We start from the raw sequence: 22402 nt of genomic DNA on the forward strand, positions 1-22402 counted from the left end.
ATGAGGAACTTTCATCTCCTCCTTTGGAACATATATTGGCACTGATGGAAGATAAAGTTCTTTATAGATCAAACCTTTTTTCCTTGTTGTCTCTCAGCGTTCAGTGCTGCACAGGCAAGAGTGAGGAGTGACCGTACACTGTAAACATTATTTATACGTACACGTATAAATAATGGATGTAGCCACTGTGAGATCACCCATTGGTTTTTCAGACATTTTGAACAACAGTCTCAACATTAGCATCTCAGCTACCCTAAATGCTAATGGTGTGGGACGTGACCATATTTGAATGAGAGGGTGGAGCGCTAACTTACCAGCTAAATCTCGCAAGCTTGGCTAACAAGCTGCCTCCACAAATTGTACGGTTGCAATGCACAGACACAAGTATCTGCTGGTTAGTGCTAAGTAACAGGGTAATAAAGTACTAGAATTTCACTCACCAAAACTGAAGCACCAACTTCTTGGTCTGCACCACATAGCAAGCCATGTTATTATGCTGATAGTTCCTTAAAAGGCACCAACATGGGTGAGAGGTCCAGTTCAGGGACACCAGTTAGCAGAGGTGAAGCTTAGAAGATACCTGTGTTTAGATACCTGTCAGTAAAAGTGGCAAGGCCTCGGCATACTTGGGAAAAACTAGCTTTCTAATGATGTAAATTGGGTTACTTAAACAACGGAGTCCCAGTGGACTAACTAGGATTTGAAGATGGCCCTAAATGGTCATGAAAGGAACTGCAGTTTTGGCACTTCTGCATTTGCTTCATGTTTCAGGCCTGCAAGTCATCAATTGGACTTGACTAGTATCTGACAGAATGGCAGCAAGTGACACCCTGAAATGAGAACATGTTGCAGTCCATGTATGAAAGAGAACTGTGTGAACATAAAGGAGAAATGGTTAGTAAATACCCAGCAGGCTGATGTGTAGGGTTTGTTCCAATTCATTTCAATTCAGTTCAGTTCAGTTCAGTTCAATTCAATTTTATTTATATAGCGCCAAATCACAACAAACAGTTGCCTCAAGGCGCTTTGTATTGTAGGTAAAGACCCTACAATAATACAGAGAAAACCCAACAGTCGAAAGACCCCCTATGAGCAGCACTTGGTGACAGTGGGAAGGAAAAACTCCCTTTAACAGGAAGAAACCTCCAGCAGAACCAGGCTCAGGGAGGGGGGGTCATCTGCTGTGAGGGGGCCGAGGGGAGAGAGACAGGACAAAAGACCCACTGTGGAAGAGAGCCAGAGATTAATAATAACTAATGATTAAATACAGAGTGAAGTATCAACAGAGTAAATACAGTGAATGAGATAAAACAGTACATTATGGGAACCCCCCCAGCAGCCTAGGCCTATAACAGCATAACTAAGGGAGGGTTCAGGGTCACCTGATCCAGCCCTAACTATAAGCTTTATCATAAAGGAAAGTTTTAAGCCTAATCTTAAAAATAGAGAGGGTGTCTGTCTCCCGAATCCAAGCTGGGAGCTGGTTCCACAGAAGAGGCGCCTGAAAGCTGAAGGCTCTGCCTCCCATTCTACTCTTAAGTATCCTAGGAACCACAAGTAAGCCAGCAGTCTGAGAGCGAAGTGCTCTGTTGGGGTGATATGGGACTATGAGGTCTTTGAGATAAGATGGTGCCTGATTATTGAAGACCTTGTATGTGAGGAGAAGAATTTTAAATTCTATTCTAGATTTAACAGGGAGCCAATGAAGAGAAGCCAATATGGGAGAAATCTGCTCTCTCTTTCTAGTCCCTGTCAGTACTCTAGCTGCAGCATTTTGGATCAGCTGAAGGCTTTTCAGGGAGCTTTTAGGACAGCCTGATAATAATGAATTACAATAGTCCAGCCTAGAAGTAATAAATGCATGAATTAGCTTTTCAGCATCACTCTGAGAAAGGATGTTTCTAATTTTAGAAATATTGCGCAAATGCAAAAAAGCGGTCCTACATATTTGTTTAATATGTGCATTGAAGGACATATCCTGGTCAAAAATGACTCCAAGATTTCTCACAGTGTCACTGGAGGCCAAAGTAATGCCATCCAGAGTAAGTATCTGGTTTGACACCATGTTTCTAAGATTTGTGGGGCCGAGAACAAGAACTTCAGTTTGATCTGAATTTAGAAGCACGAAATTAGAGGTCATCCAGGCCTTAATGTCTTTAAGACATTCCTGCAGTTTAATTAATTGATGTGTGTCATCTGGCTTCATTGATAGGTAAAGCTGAGTATCATCTGCATAACAATGAAAATTGATGCAGTGCTTTCTAATAATACTGCCTAAGGGAAGCATGTATAATGTAAATAAAATTGGTCCTAGCACAGAACCCTGTGGAACTCCATAATTAACCTTAGTGTGAGAAGAAGACTCCCCATTTACATGAACAAATTGGAGTCTATTAGATAAATATGATTCAAACCACTGCAGTGCAGTACCTTTAATACCTATAGTATGCTCTAATCTCTGTAATAAAATGTTATGGTCAACAGTATCAAAAGCTGCACTGAGGTCCAACAGGACAAGAACAGAGATGAGTCCACTGTCAGAGGCTGTAAGAAGATCATTTGTAACCTTCACTAATGCTGTTTCTGTACTGTGATGAATTCTGAAACCTGACTGAAACTCTTCAAATAAACCGTTCCTCTGCAGATGATCAGTTAGCTGTTTTACAACTACTCTTTCAAGAGTCTTTGAGAGAAAAGGAAGGTTGGAGATTGGCCTATAATTAGCTAAGACAGCTGGATCAGTGATGGCTTTTTAAGTAGAGGTTTAATTACAGCCACCTTGAAGGTCTGTGGTACATAGCCAACTAATAAAGACAGATTGATCATTTTTAAGATAGAAGCATCAATAAATGGAAAGAATTCTTTGAACAGTCTAGTAGGAATGGGATCTAACAAACATGTTGCTGGTTTGGAGGAAGTAACTATTGAAGTTAATTGCTCATGTATTTGTTTTCCAACAGCAGCAACAACTCACAGCCAAAAGGACATTCAGTACCTTAGAGGACATCAAGACTATTCCAGCTGGTCAGCGCTGCCTGAGAGCTGAGCAGCTGGCAGTGATAAGGTTACACTGATATGGGACTTTATCTTTCGTGAGTTTAACCTCTAGCATGAAAGAAACATCCAGAGCCAGATCACCTGTTTCTGAGCTCACAGACGGTGAGACATCAGCACCTGGGTTTTCTTTCACCAACAAATGCTTTGTCCTCCTCTAACACACTGTAGACTTCAGAAACTCCCTCCATTAACTTTTCTAAACCTCCATTGACTTAATAATCCAGAGGGTGTTGGTGGAGGGGAACTGACATGCTGAAGGGGAAAGATCAAAATGCAGAACTGACTGTAATCTCAGGAAAAATAACTTGAAGCCCAACAGGAAATCTTTTCTCTGCAGCCTGATGCTACTCCATGTTCCCATCCACCCCTGGGGGCTTTTGAGGTTCGAGAAATGTAAATATAGAAATAATGTGTAAAATATTTATGTGCCCAGAACAGAGATTGTAGACATTAGATGCACAGGGCAGGTGATGGTGGGGGTGATAGGTGATGTTAATGGAAGCCTCCGCTTATGCCAATCTTAAGGGAAAGAAGTAAAAAGCACGATCAGTAGTAGCAGTAACCACATCTGCTTTGGTATTGTCATCACTCGTTTTAACTTTTTTCTGATCTGTACAAGGTGCACATTGTTCCTTGAAACCAGATGGGCGGCAGAAGAAATAAGGACTTGGGGGACAGAAGGAGGGAGAGGAGGGAGGATTTAGAGGTTTTAAGGATTAGAGCGGTGGAAAAGAGAGAAAAGAGCGAGATTGAAAGAATGGGAAGTTTCCCACTCACTCAAACGCACACACACACACACACACACACACACACACACACACACACACACACACACACACACACACACACACACACACACACACACACACACACAGCTAATCTCCCTTTACCAGAGCACCCCGGTGCAGGGTGCACAGAGAGGGCAGCGAAGCCCTGCTTGCTGTCTGATATGGCTGCTACTCTCCAAGAGGTCAGCTGTGATTGAGACAAGGTCAAAAACAGGGCCGGAGCTCTTTGATTTCTAGCTCCTGTTTTGATGTGTGCAGATTGGTTTTTATTTTATTGGATTTAAATGTTTTACTTTAAAGTTTTCTATTCTATATTTACATGAACAGCTGATTGAAGGATGGATTACAATGTTACCATTTGTCGAAGTCAAGACCAGCCTGACTCTTTAGCATCAGGGAGTTTTGTATCTTTAAGATTTGTTTCAGACACATGCTATAAATGTTCAGCTACCTCTCGTATGTAAGTAATCTGTTATATGTAACCAGTATTTACGCATAAGAACAACCTGACAAAGTTACCATTAAAACTGATCTCCAACAAAGGAGCAACACAACACTTCGATGAAGAAAAGAGAGGACTGCATGAAGGACAGGAGACACAGTGAAGTCATTCAGGGTGGGGCAGACAATCAAAAAAGGAAGAAGTCAAACTATCGCAACCCATGAAAGAAAACTAGCCTTGAAAATAAAATAACTAGCAGCAGAGACTAGACTCACAGTCACATGATAACTGAGGATACGAGCACATAGACGAGACAGAGGGAGGCGCACACAGGGAAGCACTGAGGAGACTTCACAACAACTACCACGGCTACAAAAATAATCACGACGTGAACCAAACACAAGATCGCAAATTTCTTCCTCAGAATAAACTTAAAGTAACAAGTTATAACTTCCCCCAAATATCAGAAAAAATAAACTCAGTCTACGAGAATAATAAAGAAAAAATCTAAAAGCTGACAAAACACAAAAGTCAAAGCTTCAAACAGTAGAATAACAATCAAAACCAAATAGAAACCCTACCCCTGACCCCAGGGCCATGACAGCAGCAGCTAGAATGATGTCAAGTTACCAAATTATGTTTGTAGAGTTAAAAACAAAGAAAGGAAACAAACCACTTGTTGTCTTCCATCTGAAATGAAAAGAAACATTTTCAGATCAGACTGAAGAGTTTGAAGGTTTCTGGAAGAAAAATGCTAATGCTGAATTATGGATCAGGGCTGAAAATAGCACACACTTGGAAGTGGTTCCTGAAATATTTAAGTATTCAGTTCACTGGCTGCTGCTGAACCTTTTTTTTTTTTTTCCTTGTTAACCTGATTCATTTTTGTCCTGATGTTAAATTGCACTAATTACAGTGTGTAATGTTTGCACTTTGTCCCTGTGTACAGACAAACTGTGAGTGTGGATACTTGAATACACACACAGAGGCATGTGTGCCTGTTTGCTCCTATTTTACTCTGGTAAACACTTGCACTCCTGCAAGATCCTACACAGCATACACTCAAAATCGGCACCCGCCCACCTCCACATGATGCACACAGTCTGACAGCATGTGTAGTGCTGTCCTTATAATGAAAGGCACCACAAGGAAAGGAGCAGAAGGAGAAGGAAAGGCCAGTCTAGCAAAGAGTGTGTTACTTTGCAGCCAGCCTTCACTCGCTTTCCAGACAGCTGGAGTGAGTGTGAGTCCATGTGCTTCTTACGTGTGTTTGAGTTTTCTGGATTGGATCATCACACTTTGCTCTTAATTAAAAGAACTCAAAGGCAGTCGGGTGTGTCTGCAACACCTGGAGGGAATACAAGCCCGGTGTGTGTGTGTGTGTGTGTGTGTGTGGTTCAGTTCAACTCACTTGATTTTATTTATAAAGCACCAAATCACAACAGCAGTCACACTAAGGTGCTTTATGTTGTAAGGTAAAGACCCTACAACACAAACTCAAGCCCCGAGGGCCACATGCGGTAAATAGCGCTCCCACCTCTTATACTACAAATCCCACGATGCACTGCAAGAGCTGCCGTGCTGGTCAAGACCCGTGGATTAACCCGTTTTCCCGCATTGCCAATGACACATTGATCAGTGATCAGCGGATAAAAACATGGGTCAGCCCTTTTTACAGCGACATTTAAACTAGCCTGACCCCCAAAAATGGCCAAACGGAAACTGGACTTTGAAAACAGGTGGGAGGCAGAGGACCTGTTCACTGACATTGAAGGTAAACCTGTGTGCCGGGAAAAGAGCGGATCGGTGGGACGGATGTGGGAGAAGATGCGGAGGGAGACCTGCACAGGTGAGCTGATAGTGCATCACTGCGTCACACAGCAGGAAACGACGCAGCAATGTCCTGAAGACAGAACACGCCATAATCACCGTAACACAGACAGGGAACTTTGTAAGAGGCAAAGGTTTAAGTCACCGCAGTTTCAGTCTTTACTGGAAGAAATAGCTTCTGAATGTGGTCACGTGACTTAAGTGTTGGGCTGCTGAGGAAATCTGTCAGTTCATGGAAAGTAAGAAAGAAATGGAATGAGAGAGAAACTGTTGTTTCCTGTTTCTGGACTCTTTGCTTATTTCACTCCACAGTTTTTAATCTGAAACGTTTTTAGCAGCTTGAAATATTTTTATTTTTCTTGATGTCACACTTGAAGAAAAATATAATTTCATATTTTATGTGTTGAGGAAAAAGTTGCTGAATTCTGGCCATTCAAATTCATATCACTGATTAAAATAGTTTCAGTTTGAGATGTTCAATAAAGGTTAGTCCTGTTTGGCCCACGACTTAGACTGTGATTTCAATTTTGGCCCGTTGTGTGACTGAGTTTGACACCCCCGCTCTACAATAATACAGAGAAAACCCAACAATCAGATGACCCCCTGTGAGCAGCACTTGGTGACAGTGGGAAGTGGGGGAGTAACTTGTCGGTTTGTAACCATCTGTGAATGCAGGCATCTTCATGCAAAAGAGTTCAGAAAACATGGAAGTTAAAAATTTGGAGCTTTTCCTCTTTTATTTTGCAGGTTAACAGTGACCACAGTGCCCAGTGCTGTGGTGGTTATTACTGCTACCTCACAGCAAGAGTGTCCTGGGTTCAAAGCCACCTCCCTGTTGTGGTTTTTGTGTGTGGAGTCTGCTTGTCCTCCTCTGGCTTCCTGTCACAGTCCAGAGACATGCGTGTAGGTTTAATTGGTGGTTTGATGGGGGTCTGGCCATTAAAAATAATACATGTTTAAGGCTTCACTTTTCAGACCCAGAAGCTTTGTCCATCTTTTATTTACAGCCTATGGGGTCAGCACAAAAAGCTGAAGCCAAAAATTTTATTTCAACAAATGCAAAACATTGTTAGCCTTAATTTGGAGCCATGTTTCCATCATGCTGATGAATGACTGCCTAATATTCTCAAAGTTAACAGTCTTTGACTTTGCTCCATTCTGGTCTCAACAACAGACTGTATATAAATAATGGTTCTAGTACCCGACCAAAGTTGTACTTTCAGAGATTGTACAGCAGGGATCCTCAAATCCAGGCCTTGAGGGCCGGTGTTGACTCAGGTGTGTTTCTGCTTCAACACACCTGAGTCAAATATAGAAGTCAGTAGCAGGACTGAGGAGGTAATTCAGCCATTTGATTCAGGTGTGTTGGATCAGAGACTCATCTAAAACCTGCAGGACACCGGCCCTCGAGGCCTGGATTTGAGGATCCCTGTTGTACAGATTAGTGCAGATCTTTATTTTCCACCTCATCAGTGCTGGACCTCACAAACACTCATGTAGCTGCATAAGATCAAAACTCTGCAGCAAGGGTGCAAAACCTGTTTCTAATAGCGTTTTATACAGCATGTCTCATTCAGTCATTTACACAATGACATGTTGATGAATGCATCAGGAGCAACACCTGGTTCAGTACCTTGCCCAAGGAGACTGGGGCAGCCAGGGATTGAGCCACCAACCTTCCAATTAGTAGACGACCTGCTGTACCTCCTGAGCCACAGCCACCTGGTAACCATTCCCAGAAGAGTGTGGACAGTTACACAATTTCAGTATATTAACAGCATTATCTCACTGATAAATCCTGATGATAACATGAACACGGTTATTTGTGTAACACTAAGGGGGAGTCCTAAACAGCTTTCTGCCTCACTTTACCATTTTGTGCTCTCTGGGAAACAGCCTTGTGTCTGTGTGTTGATACAGCTGATATCTGGTTAATTATTAGCTTCAGCATCAGAGACACAAGGAACAAAATGTGGCAGAGACGGAGGGACGGCCTTATCAGACTCACAGAGGAAGGGAGGAGGCGGTGGCTGGCTGAGTGTGTTGAGAGTGAGTGACCTGAGTGAGTAGCCTCTTTAGTGCTCCCAGACCTCAGCAGCATTAAAGTTTAATGAGAATGCATTCTGCTTGGGTCGGCCAGGCTCTCTACATTCCTCTCCCTTCATATTTGTCTGTGTTTGTGGTCAAAGAAAGCCATGGGAGTGTATCCTGAGCGGACACACACACACACACAGACAGCATGGCATGGGATCAGCACATAAACGACCTCCACAAGCTGACTGAAACAACACCAAATAACTGAGCCAAACATGCTGCATCTCAAACAGCTCCCCGTGCTGTGATTGATAAAAGTGCAACTGATGCATTTTTTCCTAGTGATAAACCATTTTTGTTACTTTTAAGAAAAAATATGACATTTATTGTAACTAATAGGACATGGTGCACTGACTACAAATGATGTTTATGTTCAGAAGACGAATATGAAGCATCTTAAACAGAAAAGCTTTGAATGAAATTAAATTGTAACCACCACAACTTTAATCACTATTAATTCATCTCTTTTTGGCTAATTGGAACAACTGTAGTGACTAACTGAATGTAAACATTTAGATTAGAAAAAATGGGAGCCCATCCAGGACAGTTTCACCGCTCTGTGGTTTAGAATCTGGATAACAGGGGTGTCCAACATATGGTGCATGAGTTAAAATTGAGCCCACTAAAAATTCCAGTTTGGCCACTGGAAAGCTTTGTAATGTGTGTATCTTATCAAAGGAGAGCATCAAAACACGTCTCCCATTCTGAGGGCTCACAGTTAGTCACTTTGGCCGCTTCCATGTTGGGTTTTTATGGAGGCCGAAGTGACCATATGTACACAGGAGGGTGGAGTGCCAAGTTATCAGCTAACACCAGCAAGCTTGGATAGTAAGCTGCATCCACCCGCCTGCACTGGTGCAATGCACCGACACAGGTACCTGCTAAATAGTGCTAAGTGATGAATAAAATACTATAAATACACTCAACAAAACTGAACTTCATCAGATAAATGTAAACTAAAACAGGAAGAAGCACCACGCTCGAGGTCTGTTTGAGTGTCAGTGAAAGCAGTCAAACCCCTCACTTTACACCTTTGTGGTTTTCAAATGGGTGATTTATAAACACTGTGCAGTTGTTATGACGGAGGAAAGAATCCATAGAGGCCTAAACCACGGAAACCAAAGCTGCTAACATTTTTTTTAGTCTGTGGAGATCGCCTCACTTTTGGAGTAGCCTCAAGTGGCAACAGGTGGAACTGCAGATTTTGCCACACACTTTCACTGTTTTTGCAAACATATTGCTGAGGTAAGAGATGTGAATCTTTGTGAATGAGTTTTAGAGGCCACGGGCACGGTTGCTGTCTAAAGATGTTGTGCAGATGTGTGTGGAGGTTGTTTTTTTCCAGTGTGTGGAAGCTGGGGAGGTGGATAAAGGAAATCAAGTGGCGAGCAGGATGAATAGAAGAAAATGACAAAGGGGATGGCGTGCAACAGAGAAGAAAGAGGCTGCTGGGATACAGTGAGGGGGGGATTAGAGGTCGCTTGTAATTACTCTACAACTACTCCCCCAACTAGAGCTCTGGCTTACGCATCACCCAGCAGGCTGAGTGAGGTCAGAGGCTTTGCGATTTACATATGTGTGCGTGTCTCAGTATTTAACAAACAAGAGGACAACACAAAGTGAGATACACAGCAATGTGGAAAAGAGTGGAATCCCATACAGGACAAACAATCTAAGACAGTGAGGTATGAGAGGAAAATAAAGGAAATGGAGGAAGAGTTAGAGGGATATAAATGGAAAAGAGAAAATATAAATGCATGTAGAGGAGGAAAGAGAGATGCTCAGGCATCTGTGCCAAAAAAGCACTCTCCTCCATAAATATGGCTAAAACACTCACAGCATCAATAAAAGAGCTATCAGCATCTAAGCACTACTTTGGGAGGGGCTGCTGTAGTTTGATCCTAAAGGCCGAAGCCAGGCTGAAGCTGTGTAGCTGAAGGCCTGTGAACCACCACCGAACAATACGGCATCATCAGGCCTGTTCGTTTAACCTCGTCACAGCCTTCATTGACTCCATCATCACCAGTCGAGAGCCATTTAGATCCTGCAGAACAAGCTGATGTACTGGACAGTACACAAGCTGTAGATTAAAGATGGACATAGCTGCAGCACTGAGTTTATGGTCTGGATCGCTAGTTTCACGTCTTGTTTTGTAAATTTTGGTCCCAAATAGTGAAAAGGTTTGCAAACAAGGGTATGCTTACTGGCTAAAGACTTGTGATTAAGTCGCTGATCGATGAGTGCGTGGTGTCCCTCGAGGTCACAGTCAGACCCGCTCCACACTCATGAGATGAGGCTTCTAAACATTCACGATTCGCTGAGTGACGCTGGCTTGTGTGTTTAACATTTCTGCATCTCACCTTGCAGTTATTCTGAGGGAACATATATATTTGGTGCTGGAGTAAGGATTGGTTTGGTGAAGCCTAAAGTTGAGATTCCTTTCATTCAGACGCCGGAGTTTGTTTCTTGAACATTGCTGCGGTTACACTGTGTACTAACCCAGCAGGCTGGTGTGAATATAGCAGCCTGTGCGGACGCGTCTCTGAGAATCAAACCCCATCCAGCCGGGGCGGATCAACCAGGCTGTTTGAGAAATGTCTGCCCTGTAGAGAGGTACACAGCAGCCATCTGGGTGTTTCATTTCTGCCATGACGCTGATACTATTTTATAGCCTTTTGAGAGTGGAAGGAGCCAAATATGTAAAAGTCGTCATGGAGAACATCGTGGCGGGCAAACAAGAAACCGGAGAAGGTGTTTGCACTGGGTTAAGCAGCCATCTGTTGCTCTTCTCTGTCTGTTCTCTGTTTCTCACACATAACTTTATCCTTCATTTTCAGCAAGTAGAAGTAGTAGTAGTAAGTAGAAATCAGATTTTTATAGATTGTATGAGAGGAGCTGTCTATTCTTTTTCTGTCTTCCTCCTCTTCTTCCTCCGCTTCCTCTTTCCATCATCCTGTCTCCATCCTCTTTCCATCAGCTACTCCTCAAGTGGTATTTATAGAGCTGCTCCGGATGCAGCAGCTTCTCTTCTTTGCTGGTCTCTGGCCCACGCTTGTTTCTGTCTTGGCTCTTTTTGTTCATCCTTTGCTTTTTCACTTGTTCTCTCTCCCTCCTCCTCCTCCTCCTCCTCCTCCTCCTCCTCCCTGTAGACGGTTTGTCGATCCATCTCTTTCTGAGATGGGATTTTTCGTGTTACACGCTCCTCACCTCTTCTTCCTGCCATCCACTTTCTTTTCTTTTATCTCACTGTCTCTTCTGCCTCTCTGGCTCTGCACTCTTTCATTCAGCTCCTCTGATCACCCCGTCTCCATCCCTGAGCTCCCTCCTCTCTTTGCCTCCTCACAGCATGTGTCAACATGTCTGTTGCCTTCCCTGGTCTCCAGCTCCATCAGAAGAAGAAACATTTTTTACTCAGCACCCTCTGTTGTGCTTGGATTATTGATCTAGAGAACTAAACTAAAGTTTCCGTACCTCTGAGAAGTCCCAGTTAGTGTTCATTCCTGTCTGATTTTCCAGTCGTCCACCTTTGGAATAGGAAGGCTTTGATAGCTATTGATATATGAATCACAGTCGATTGGAGGGTGGTGTCTTTTTAAAAGCCCAAATGCAAGAATCACAGATCAAGAGCTACCTACCCCCTATCTCAATGAACGCAGAGAGAGCCAAACCTTCACTTTTACTGCATGCATAGAATTGAGGTTAACCCCAATAAAAGCTGCATCCAAAGATGGGAGGCTTTCCCAGGTGTGCAGCCCCACAGACAGTATAAAAGATGGATGTAGCTACCCATTATGAAGCCTCAAGATGAGGCTTCATAATGGGATCAACCCCATCTTGGCTATTGCTTGTCAATCACAAGTCTTTAACCAGCTTAGCTTTACCAAAATTTACAAAATAGACTTAATGTTTTATTCAGTATGAACTGAAACAAGTGACTGAGTCCATAAACTCCTCATCAGAAAAATGTCCACACAGGTCAGGGCACTGGGCTGTGTTCCCACAGACTTCAATAGGACCAGAAGTCTGTTTGCAACAATAAGAGTCGCCACCTGGTGGCCATTACAAATGGTACAGAACAGCAAGAGTCCTCACCCTCACCAGGTCTCCTCTCCACATTAAACCCATTCTCATCATTCACTGCCATCCCATTCCTCAGCGTATCCAATACAAGATTTTGCTTCTCACTTTCAAACCTCTCGATGACTTTGCACCCCCCCCCCCCCCCCCCCGATCTTTCAGACCTCCTTCATCCTGACACGCCTCACCTTACGCCCGTGCCCTCCGCCCAGCTTCAGCTGACCTTTAGCTCTGCTGCACCTCGTCATTGGAACTTATTACCAACACATCTTGGTCAGCTAAAACCCATCCCATCTGTTTTCATCAGCAGATCAGCTACAACCATTTTGTTTTGTGTGTTTTACTTTCATATTATTCATGGATTTAAAATCTCTTTTAATACAGTTCATGTTGTTAATTTTGTGTTATGAGGTGACCTTAAATGTTTTGAAGGGCACCAACAAATAAAATGTATTATTATTAAAACTAACTCTACCTTACAGGAGCGCCGATGCTAGAATCTCTGAGATTAATAATAAGCCCCTTTCAGGCACTGATTTCCTTGTTGAGGCACATAAATTTGAATATGCACATAAAACTATGACTGTGCTGTCAGTGAGAGCAGTCCAGGCTTCAGCTGACTGCTGCTGGCCTGTGCAAGCTTTTAGCTCGTGTGGATGCAATGCTCACTAATCGTCACTGTCACAGGTCTGTCTGAATCAGCCGGCACTGTTAAATGACCCAACTCTGAAAGGTTCAGGCTCCAGACTAACCCGTCGTTTAGGCCTCACCTCGTATCCTGAACTCTGCATCCAAGTAGAGTTACTCCTCTACAGTGATGTAAGAGCTAGCCAGCTCTACCAGCTTTCTGCTAGCTTTCACATGTACTGTAGTAGGGTTAGGGATTTTATCATGATGTCATGTGGGTACCTACCTTAGGGCACCTTGTAACGGTGTCCTAGCAAACACTGGAAAAACTGAACTTACAAGAATTCACAGCACCTTGCTTTAGCTCAGCAACAGCCATCATGACAAATGGGTGTGGCTACATGTGAAGACTTTATGGTGAATTTTATCAACACATCATCAGTCATGAAAGGGGCGTGGCAAATCAAACAGTGCACAGCTCTTCCTGCTGACCTTTACCGAGAGCTGAAACATACAGACGGCCTTCTGTCCAACTTCTTGAGTCTCCTCCGGTAGAGAGTGTTCTTCAAAGCGTCACCAGGAATCAGCTGATGAGACAGAAATAGCCCTGCCCCACACACACACACACACACACACACACACACACACACACACACACACACACACACACACACACACACACACAGTGCTTTCCCCTCCCCATCCTTGGGCCATGTATTCATAGCAGTGCTAATTAACAACTCAACACCAGCGACTGGTGAGGAGAACAGAGACAGAGGAGGAAGAGACGCAGAAGGAACAAGAGAAGAGGGGGGGAGGAAGAGGAGGGGGGAGGGAGGGAGGAAGAGGAGGAGGGGGGGGAGTTCTTGGACTCGCTGAGCTGAGTAGCTCGTGTGAGGCCTGAGGTGAAGGCAAACCTATACATGTGCATATGTGGGGTTTCTGTCTGTGTCACTGATTATATTTGTGCCGGTGTGCTCATTTGCACACACTCGTTCGGCCAAAGCCGAGCGAGTGTGTGCAAATGAGCACACACTCGTTCGGCCAAAGCCGAGCGAACCCACATGCCTCTCTGCCCCTGCTGGTGAGAGGAGCTGGTTCACACCACTCAGACCCCTGTGGTCACGGTGTGCCACGGCCACATGCGACCAGCGTGCAGAGGTGACTTTTTTTCTGTAATGTAACCGTTTCATCCCTTTATGAAGGCACTGTTATCGAGTTCGGACCTGATCAGACACATTAGCATTCAGTGCCTATAAATAAGGCATCTATAAAAGCGATCCTATTTATAGCGTTAGTGTTGTGGAGTTAGAGAGACGCTGCTGGCAGTCATTCAGACACATGAGACGGGAGATTCTCCAAGTAGTTAAAAAAAGGGTTTCCACATTTTATAGACAAAATGTAATTTTTAAGCTATCTGTTCCAGCGGTATACAGTATTTCACTTCCGAGAGCCACAATCCAGTTATCAGTGCAGTCTCACTTCCATTTCATCGTTGCAGATTTTTGGCAGCGTCTAGCAGGATTTCTGTGAGTCTAATAGGACGACTGTGTGTGATTAGATTGCGAAAGTTTGCCTAAAAGGCTCATCCTGGGGTCTGCTGGAAAAGTAACTCAATGACTCAAAGGCTTCAAATTTGTCTTTTCACGATGAGTCTTCATAACTGTCTGCCAGACTACTGCTTCTAAAAATGACCTGTGTCTTTTATTTATATAGTGCCAACTGACAACAACAGCATACATACATATACGAGGTAAAGACCCTACTTTATTATAAAAAACACAGATCGTTACAGTATAACATAGAGTTGGTTAATCAGTCTGTCCGGCTAGAAAGCATAAAGCACTGTGAACCAATTTCACCTGCTTTGGTGCAAATGAAAGGGGACAATGAGACGAACCTAAAAAGGGTTTTTGAGGTGGTGGCCACAGACCACTGCTCTCCTTATTCCAGTGTCCTAACTGGACAGACTGACTTTCTGCTATCCCGTGATGATCGAGAGCTCCCTTAATTCTTTAAGCGGTCTCTGTGGATGTGGTGTTGCTATGTTATGTGTTAAATGCAAAGAATTGTGATTAGCCGTTGGTACTGTTGAGGAGGGAAATGCAGTTCTTAATGAGTATTGGGTTAAAAATTCCTGCTTCCAAGTGAGGTATGACAGCCAGATACACACCCAAATATGCCTAATCTGGCCCTGAGTCAGATCGAACTTTTACAGGGTATACGGTGTTCGCTCTCACCGAACATCATTTAAAAAAACTGCACCCTGAAAATGGACCTTTTTTGACCACTTGGGAGAAATGGTTCAGTTTTTATGTCCGAGCAGTCTTGAAATTTTGAGACTCCTTCTCCTTTTGTCTCTGCTTCAGTCTCAACAGTCTCCAAATGGAAAAGTTTCTCTTAGTAGTTAAGATCTAAGTGCTTAAACTTAATTTAAGGCATAATCATCATGAAACAGCAGCAGAAAGGCTGGAGTCGAAAACAAAATTAACATTTCCCTAAAATGAAGATAAAACGAAGCGATACCAAGACAGGGCTCAAAGTCTTCTGGGTCTCCTCCGGTAGATGGTCATGTGATTCTATGCTGCATGCCCTCATAGACAGAGGCACGCTTGGACCAAATCTGGACTCGGTTACTGCACCGGTAAATGTTGTGTGGACCAGAGGCGGGCTGTGAGGTTAAAGATATTTGAGGTTAAAGGTTAGAGATAACACACCGTGATATCCACAGTGTGTTATCTTTATTCATGTGTCAGTTATTGAAAGGGTGCCTGTGGGTAACTGTAGATGAGTATAATCCGGTTGTTAAGTATAATCCGGTTGTTAAGTGATGACATAGAATTCCATTTCCGGGTCCAAATTGTCACGTGACCAATATTTTGGCTGTAGTTGATAAGGTATGTTACAGTCATCTTTAATAGTGAACAGTCATTGGTGATGCCATTGCTGTTTATTTAGGAGCATTTGGACCCGGAAATGATGTCGGTGACTTAAAGACTGGATATGACGCACTACATCCAGGACGTTTAAACGTGGGAAAACAGGGTTCAGGCTTTGAAGAAGTTTAGGAAGAAACATTACATTTTTACCAGTGTTTCTCTACACAAGTGTCTTGGAAAAGTGACTCTGAAGGCTCCAGTAAAATACTTTAGTTCCCCTTCACCACCTGTGCTCCCAGGCATGGTGGCTGACCCCCGGGGAGGCAGCAGGCTCAGGCATGTAATCGATGAACACACAGCAGAGTGAACACGAAGAGCGCGTCCTTACCTGAGAGGACGTCTCTTCCTGTGTCTTTGTGTAGTGATTATGTTTTTATCCATGTGGTTGGGGTGACTCATGTATCCACAGCTGAGTCAAGGTTAAGCTCATGTATTGTTGGAAAGTGTGTGGGGGAGATGAATCTGGCAACACACACACACACACACACACACACACACATAGACTGTATATAAAAGATGCCACTATGACGTCACCCATTGGTTAGTCCAAGCCAAGACTTTTACTTTTTTACTTTTTATTTTTATTTACTTTTTAATTATTTTTTCATGTTACATTTAATTTGTATTTGTATTTTTTAAACAAATTTTTAAAATTTAATTTATTTAAAAAAAATTATTTTCATTTTTATATTTTTCATTTGATTATTTTTATTTTCACCATTACTCACATAGTTATCTTATTATTGTTGAGACCACAAAGTGGACTGCACCCTCATAGTTTAGGGATGTGTCAATCACAAAGTAGCCACACCCTTAAAACACACCTGTGTTATTCTTTTTTTTGACCTTGTTGTATTTGGTAAGACTTGAAACTAATGACTGATGTTTACTGAGGTAATGTTGTTGTTTTTAAAGTTTCAAATAAAGAGGTCAGTGTTTGCACCTTTAATCCTCAGGTTTCAGACTGCTCTAAAGGCTTAGTTTCTCTTGGCTGTGTGTGATGTCACAGAGATGGGATGTCCCTAATATGGTCATATCAGCCACTCACCTTCTGTTTGGAAGAGGCTTCCAATCAGAAGATATTACAATAATTTGTTCCACACAAAGGATGAACTGAGGCCTTCTTTAAAATAGATAAGGATTATTTCCAGCTCTAAATGAGGCAAAACTACTCAAATGGAGTCCAAAAATAAATATATACAGTTGGAGATGAGCAGAATAGGCCCCATGTAATGAATTCAGGTTTAAACCCATGATAGTTGCAGTTTGGTTGCTAATAGTAACAGGTGCGTACAGATAAACTCGGGGACGAAGAGGACGAGAGCCTCCTCCCTGGCGCTCGTGTTTTAGGCTGAGAACACAGATTTATTTTTACATCCCGAGCCGCCTCGCGTCTGCTGAGTGTGTGGAAGTGGGAGAAAAAGGCTGATGAAACTGTATCTCTAAGAACAGGAACAGCTGGTGCACTGACACCCAGCGCTTGACGCTGCTGCGGTACCATGGCAACCTGCCGTGCACCCTCTGTTTCTGACAGCTGTTCCCATGGCGCCCGGGCTTTGCTCAGCCCCGGGACTCGTCTTGGCAGGATGGATAGCTTCTCGGGGGTCAGGGGTCACGTTTGTGACGTGTCATGTTGTTTTTTCCCCTCTGAAATGCAGCTTAGGGCTCAATGGATAAATCAAAGCTTTATTGAAGAATTTTGGAGTGAAAACATGCACGTGCTTCACAAATACAGGTGCTTTTGAATGTGCAGACGCTTTCTGTTGGAAACCTGTGATATTTGTGCTTCATCCTGACTTCCTCAGTCAGACACAGCCAACAGTGGTGATGGATGAAGAGCTCAGGATTGATGTAACGCTGAGAAACTGTGATTGTGCACCCCGAGAAAATAAAGTAATTTATACCACGTGATTCGTTTCTTACAGAAACCGAACCTCTGCTGACAATTTCGCACCTTAATGTAAACAGAGAAACAATTAAAAAGCACAGCACTGGGTACTCATCCACATTCACTGATACTCTTGGCAAGGAAGCAATGATCTAGTCACGCTAACCAACCAGGCAGAGAGGAAAAGTGTGCAATCTAACCATAAACTGAATATTTAAAATCTCCTGATACTTCACCTTCGGACCCCAAAGATACAGTGTAAATCTGATCGTGATCTGCTCTTGTGCAGATATACGCACCATCTTGACCCTTAAAGGCACATGTAGTTACTTAATTAGCTCCACATTCATGCATCTACCTTCATGCAGATTGCACTTCTCTGGACAGAAATACTGAGAGTACTGTGATGATCAGTTTCATGTGGCCTGGCTCTCCATTATAGATGGCTTTATCATTTAAACTGAAACGTACCTGAATGAAGATGTTTCATCATCTAAGCTCAACATTGATGTAAAATGCAGACTTCATCCAGCCCTCTTGTGCCTGTTCCAGCCTTTTCTCACATTCGCCGATTGGCCGAAGTCTGTCCCAGACCTCGGGGCTCCTCCCCGCTCCAACTGTGCATGGAGGCAGTCTGCTGCTGCAGCACTGAGTCAGACGGGCAGAAAGGCAGCAGTGAAGACGCTCACTTCCTGGGCTCTCAAAGTTTCTCTTCGATAGTTTGGTTTTTTATCCCTTTTTTTTCTTTATTTGAGGAAAACTATAAACTTTTCAGAAATTATTTATCATTTCATTTGGATATATTGCCTGACAGACCTTTTTAAAAAAAATATTTGTGTGGAAGCGCAGCATTGTTCCTGGACTTTGATTGGGTCATGGTGGAGGACAATTATCTCTTTGATTATTTGTACCACAAAAAGCTGTTGACAACAGATCAGGTGTTATGTTTTCAACCCGGTTCCTACCCAGCAGCTGACCCAGAGAAAGAGATGTCTGCTTACAATAGATCCAGGTAACTCTGTCCACTAAATATATCTGAGGGGTTTTTTTATGCTGTTTATCATGTTATATAAAAGTTACCTCAGATCTGGGTGCTTCTGGTGGGTGTTGTTACTAAATTGACTGCCCTGGTACTCCTGCAGTGTTTCCCACACAGAGATTTTACTTTGGTGGTGCTATGGTTCTTGTTCTCATGTGAAGTTCTCCTCAAAGGTTTAAGATCCCTGTGATGAGAACCTGCAGCAGGTGGAGAACTGGATCATGTAAATCAGTGCAAAACACTGTTTTGCACTATGCTTCCACATAAATCTGGAGCAAATACAAATGCAGTACATGAAAGATCATGTAGTGCATTTGTATTTCCTCCAGATTTATACTTGTGTGTGCAGCACTTTCATTTGGGCCAAATGAGTAAGTGAGAAACATAATCAGCTGCCTCTCCAGCGAGTCTTTCATCCTAACTGCAGATTAACTCCATCATCTGGAACTGTAGCCGGTCCTTGTTCGACTCTTTTTTTTCATGACTGAACCAGGTCTCCACCTGCTGCAGGTTCAGATTAGAGCGAGTAGAACACTTCCCACCACCTTCAGTTTGTCCAGGATGATGGAACTGAAGACCACAGGATGAGATCCTCTCTGGAAGCAGCTGGTTAGCGGCTGGTTAGCAGTGACCGAACTTTTAAAATATTGAAATATCATTTTTCTCTTGCTGTTGTCGTTTGATAGCCCATCCAAGCAAAGTGCGTGTGGAAGATAGAAATCAGTGAGCAGGAGTTCAGTGCCCTGAAAACCAGCAGGGTTTCCACTTAACCAACTTTAAATATATTTATAATTCATTTGTAATTTTTAAACTTTATCAAGTGTCCAGAAGTGAGAGTTTCACAGTTTGACAAATAACTCCTCTATAAAGTCAGCGTGCTGCGAGAGCTCTGACTAAAGTTAGTTTGCTTACACAAACAGACAAATTGGCTGCAAATGTGTGAATGAAGCATCTCCTTCCTGCCTTAAATCTCTCACTAAGCGCGGTAATTAAAGTGCCTGTCTGGGTCTCCTATAAGCGAGCCATGCTATGCTAATTCAGTATTCCTTTGACAGTTCTGTGGAGACAACACTGTGGGTGTTTTCACATGGCCTGATTTGCAATTCACACTTGGGTTATTTCCATCACTGGCTTCCCGGGAAAGGGGGGGGGGGGGGGGGGGGGGGGGGCAAAACTGAGCTGAAGTTTTACTTAATTGGGTGTATGATTTTTTTTTTTCTTTTTAAAGGGACCTTTCAAGTGGTGCTCTAATTGCCACTTATTTTCCTGTAACTGAAACATCACTTTCTTTCTCTGTATGATTTATTTATTCTGAAAATTATTCAGTTATTCAGACATCCTTCAGCATCTTCTTCTAGATTTGTGTATGGATAATTAGATACGGAGATCTCTGTGAAGAGAGCTGGTGAGTTAAGAAGTTTAAAAAAATGATGCACCACTAATCTTCCACCTCTGTCTCCTCTCCTCAGAACACTGCACAAGCAGTTTGAGAGCTACAAACAGGAAGTGCGTCGCATCGGGGCCGAGACGCGGCGCCAGCAGACCCAGCAGAAGGACGACGCGCCCACCTGCGGCATCTGCCGCAAGACTAAGTTTGCAGATGGCTGCGGCCACCTCTGCTCCTACTGCCAGATCAAATTCTGCGCTCGCTGTGGAGGGCGGGTCTCTCTGCGCTCCAACAATGTGAGAAACCTCTGAATGTTTCCTTCATCCTCGCCTCATTCCTGCCGTAGATGATGTTCAGTCGGTCCTTCTGCTTCTGTGTGTTTGTTACGTCTGCTTTTTCCTTTCCTCGTCACACTTTGGTGAGAGTGTCCTGAAAGAACGGTTCGGCACCTGTGACCCGTGCCGAGCTGTTCTTCTAGTACTTGACCTGATGGCAATATTAGGTTTGCAAGTATTCAGTGAAACCTAAAGGAAACACCATCCAGGTAAATTGTAGATAAAATTTAGCCTTTGTAGTTCTATATGTCTGTAGCAGATCCTGGCAGTGCCTCATGGGTAACGTGGTGTGTCTGACCTGCACCTAGCCTGAGCTACAAGCTGCACTATCATAATTACAGACCCACACTGTATCACCACATCATCTCCATTCATGGGATTCATGTTGAATCAGTGTGCCTTCCAGCCATAAACCAAGCATGTTTGTGCTATTTTAAGACCCAGCCCCTCTTCCATCCAAGCCTTCTCTGGGCTCTCCTCCAACCCAAAGATGGAGGCCCTGCTTCTGGTTATCTTACCTGACTGTGGGACCTCCACCCTTGGCCTGCTGGTCCCCAATCTGTTCAGTATCCGCCCATCCCAGCTGGGCCTGGACTCCCACCATCACCACACGTATGCAGAACTCAAAGGCCAGTCAGAAACGGGGCTAAAGATAGTATCCCTGCTGGTACAGCCATTAATATTACTTTACCAGCAGGCACGCTGCTACATGGAAATATGGAGAGTTGGCTAGCACAATCTATAAATACTACAGATACAGCAAAAAGACATGTTTGAAATAAGGCTTAAAATATCATCAATCTTTTTGAATACCTTCATGTTTGTGAATGGATGATTTAAAAGTGAAATTTTAGGGAACAAAATCACTGAATTATTATTTAAGGTGTAATCTCCTGTCTTTTCTGTCAATTTTTGTGTTTCTGTATATTTGACATAATGAGTCAATTAGTCTATAAACCTGCTGAGTTAACTGGGATTAGAAGACACCAAACAAAAAATCTGTTCATTAAACGCTTCATTTACAGTTCATCGATAAACATTTGCTGTCAAGAAGAGAATTTATAGAACATAATATTTCCCCTTTATTTTTCTGGATCCTTTCTCACTAAACAGTTTAATTCATAAATGCTTACAAAGAATACGCAACATGCGAGTCGTGCTCCACTTCTTCTGTTTGTGTGTGTGTGTGTGTGTGTGTGTGTGTGTGTGGGAGTGATGTGTCAGAAGTGACGCTCTCATGGTCTCAGCAGTGCTTGCCTCTGTCTCAGCTTGTTTGCCCAGCCGTGCAAAATAACAGCGTTAGGAAAGTGTGAGATTTGTTGCATCACATACATTTCTCCTGCCTACAGACTGCTCATTTACCCCACATGAGGCAGAAGTTTGGACCTAACAATGACATTTAGGGCTCTATGAATATACTGTCATATATAGAACAGCTCGCTTCATCACGTGTATGTTAATGAATGCACCACATACACTTGGTAAAACGTTAGCGAGAGGCTTTTAAACTTGGGTCCGTTCGTCTAAATTATAAAATGTATTTTCATATTCAGTAACTGTAACACTAAACAGCCTTCATTGTCCCACAAAGGGGAAATTCAGGTGTAACAGCAGCCACAGATATAAAAGTTCACATTGTTGAAAGCAGTATAGAAAAAAATGAGATATCAGATATCCAGCTGAAACAGTACCACAGCACAGCAGTATCTCCTAGTATGTAGGTAATATTAAAAAAGTACCAATTCATTTTTAAAAACAGCCTGACTACCAAAATATACTAATGCAAGAATGAAAAAGATAAATAATGCTTTATTTGTCCGACATTGTGGGAAATTTACGGTGTTGCAAACAGCAAAGGGAGAGCAGAACACTCAGCACAAAAATAATTTTTAAAATCTG

The 22402-nt window shown here is 43.0% G+C and overlaps 1 protein-coding gene across 1 annotated transcript in view; it reads left to right on the plus strand.

The window, feature by feature from the left end:
• rims1b (regulating synaptic membrane exocytosis 1b) overlaps nt 1-22402 on the plus strand; it is an 83746-nt gene that overhangs the window by 2778 nt on the left and 58566 nt on the right. The window contains exon 2 of the mRNA XM_030753469.1: nt 20251-20464. Within this exon, the coding sequence (XP_030609329.1) occupies nt 20251-20464 (214 nt within the window). The remainder of the gene's footprint in view (nt 1-20250; nt 20465-22402) is intronic.

Source organism: Archocentrus centrarchus, chromosome 1, assembly GCF_007364275.1.
Source record: "Archocentrus centrarchus isolate MPI-CPG fArcCen1 chromosome 1, fArcCen1, whole genome shotgun sequence".
Taxonomy (NCBI): domain Eukaryota; kingdom Metazoa; phylum Chordata; class Actinopteri; order Cichliformes; family Cichlidae; genus Archocentrus; species Archocentrus centrarchus.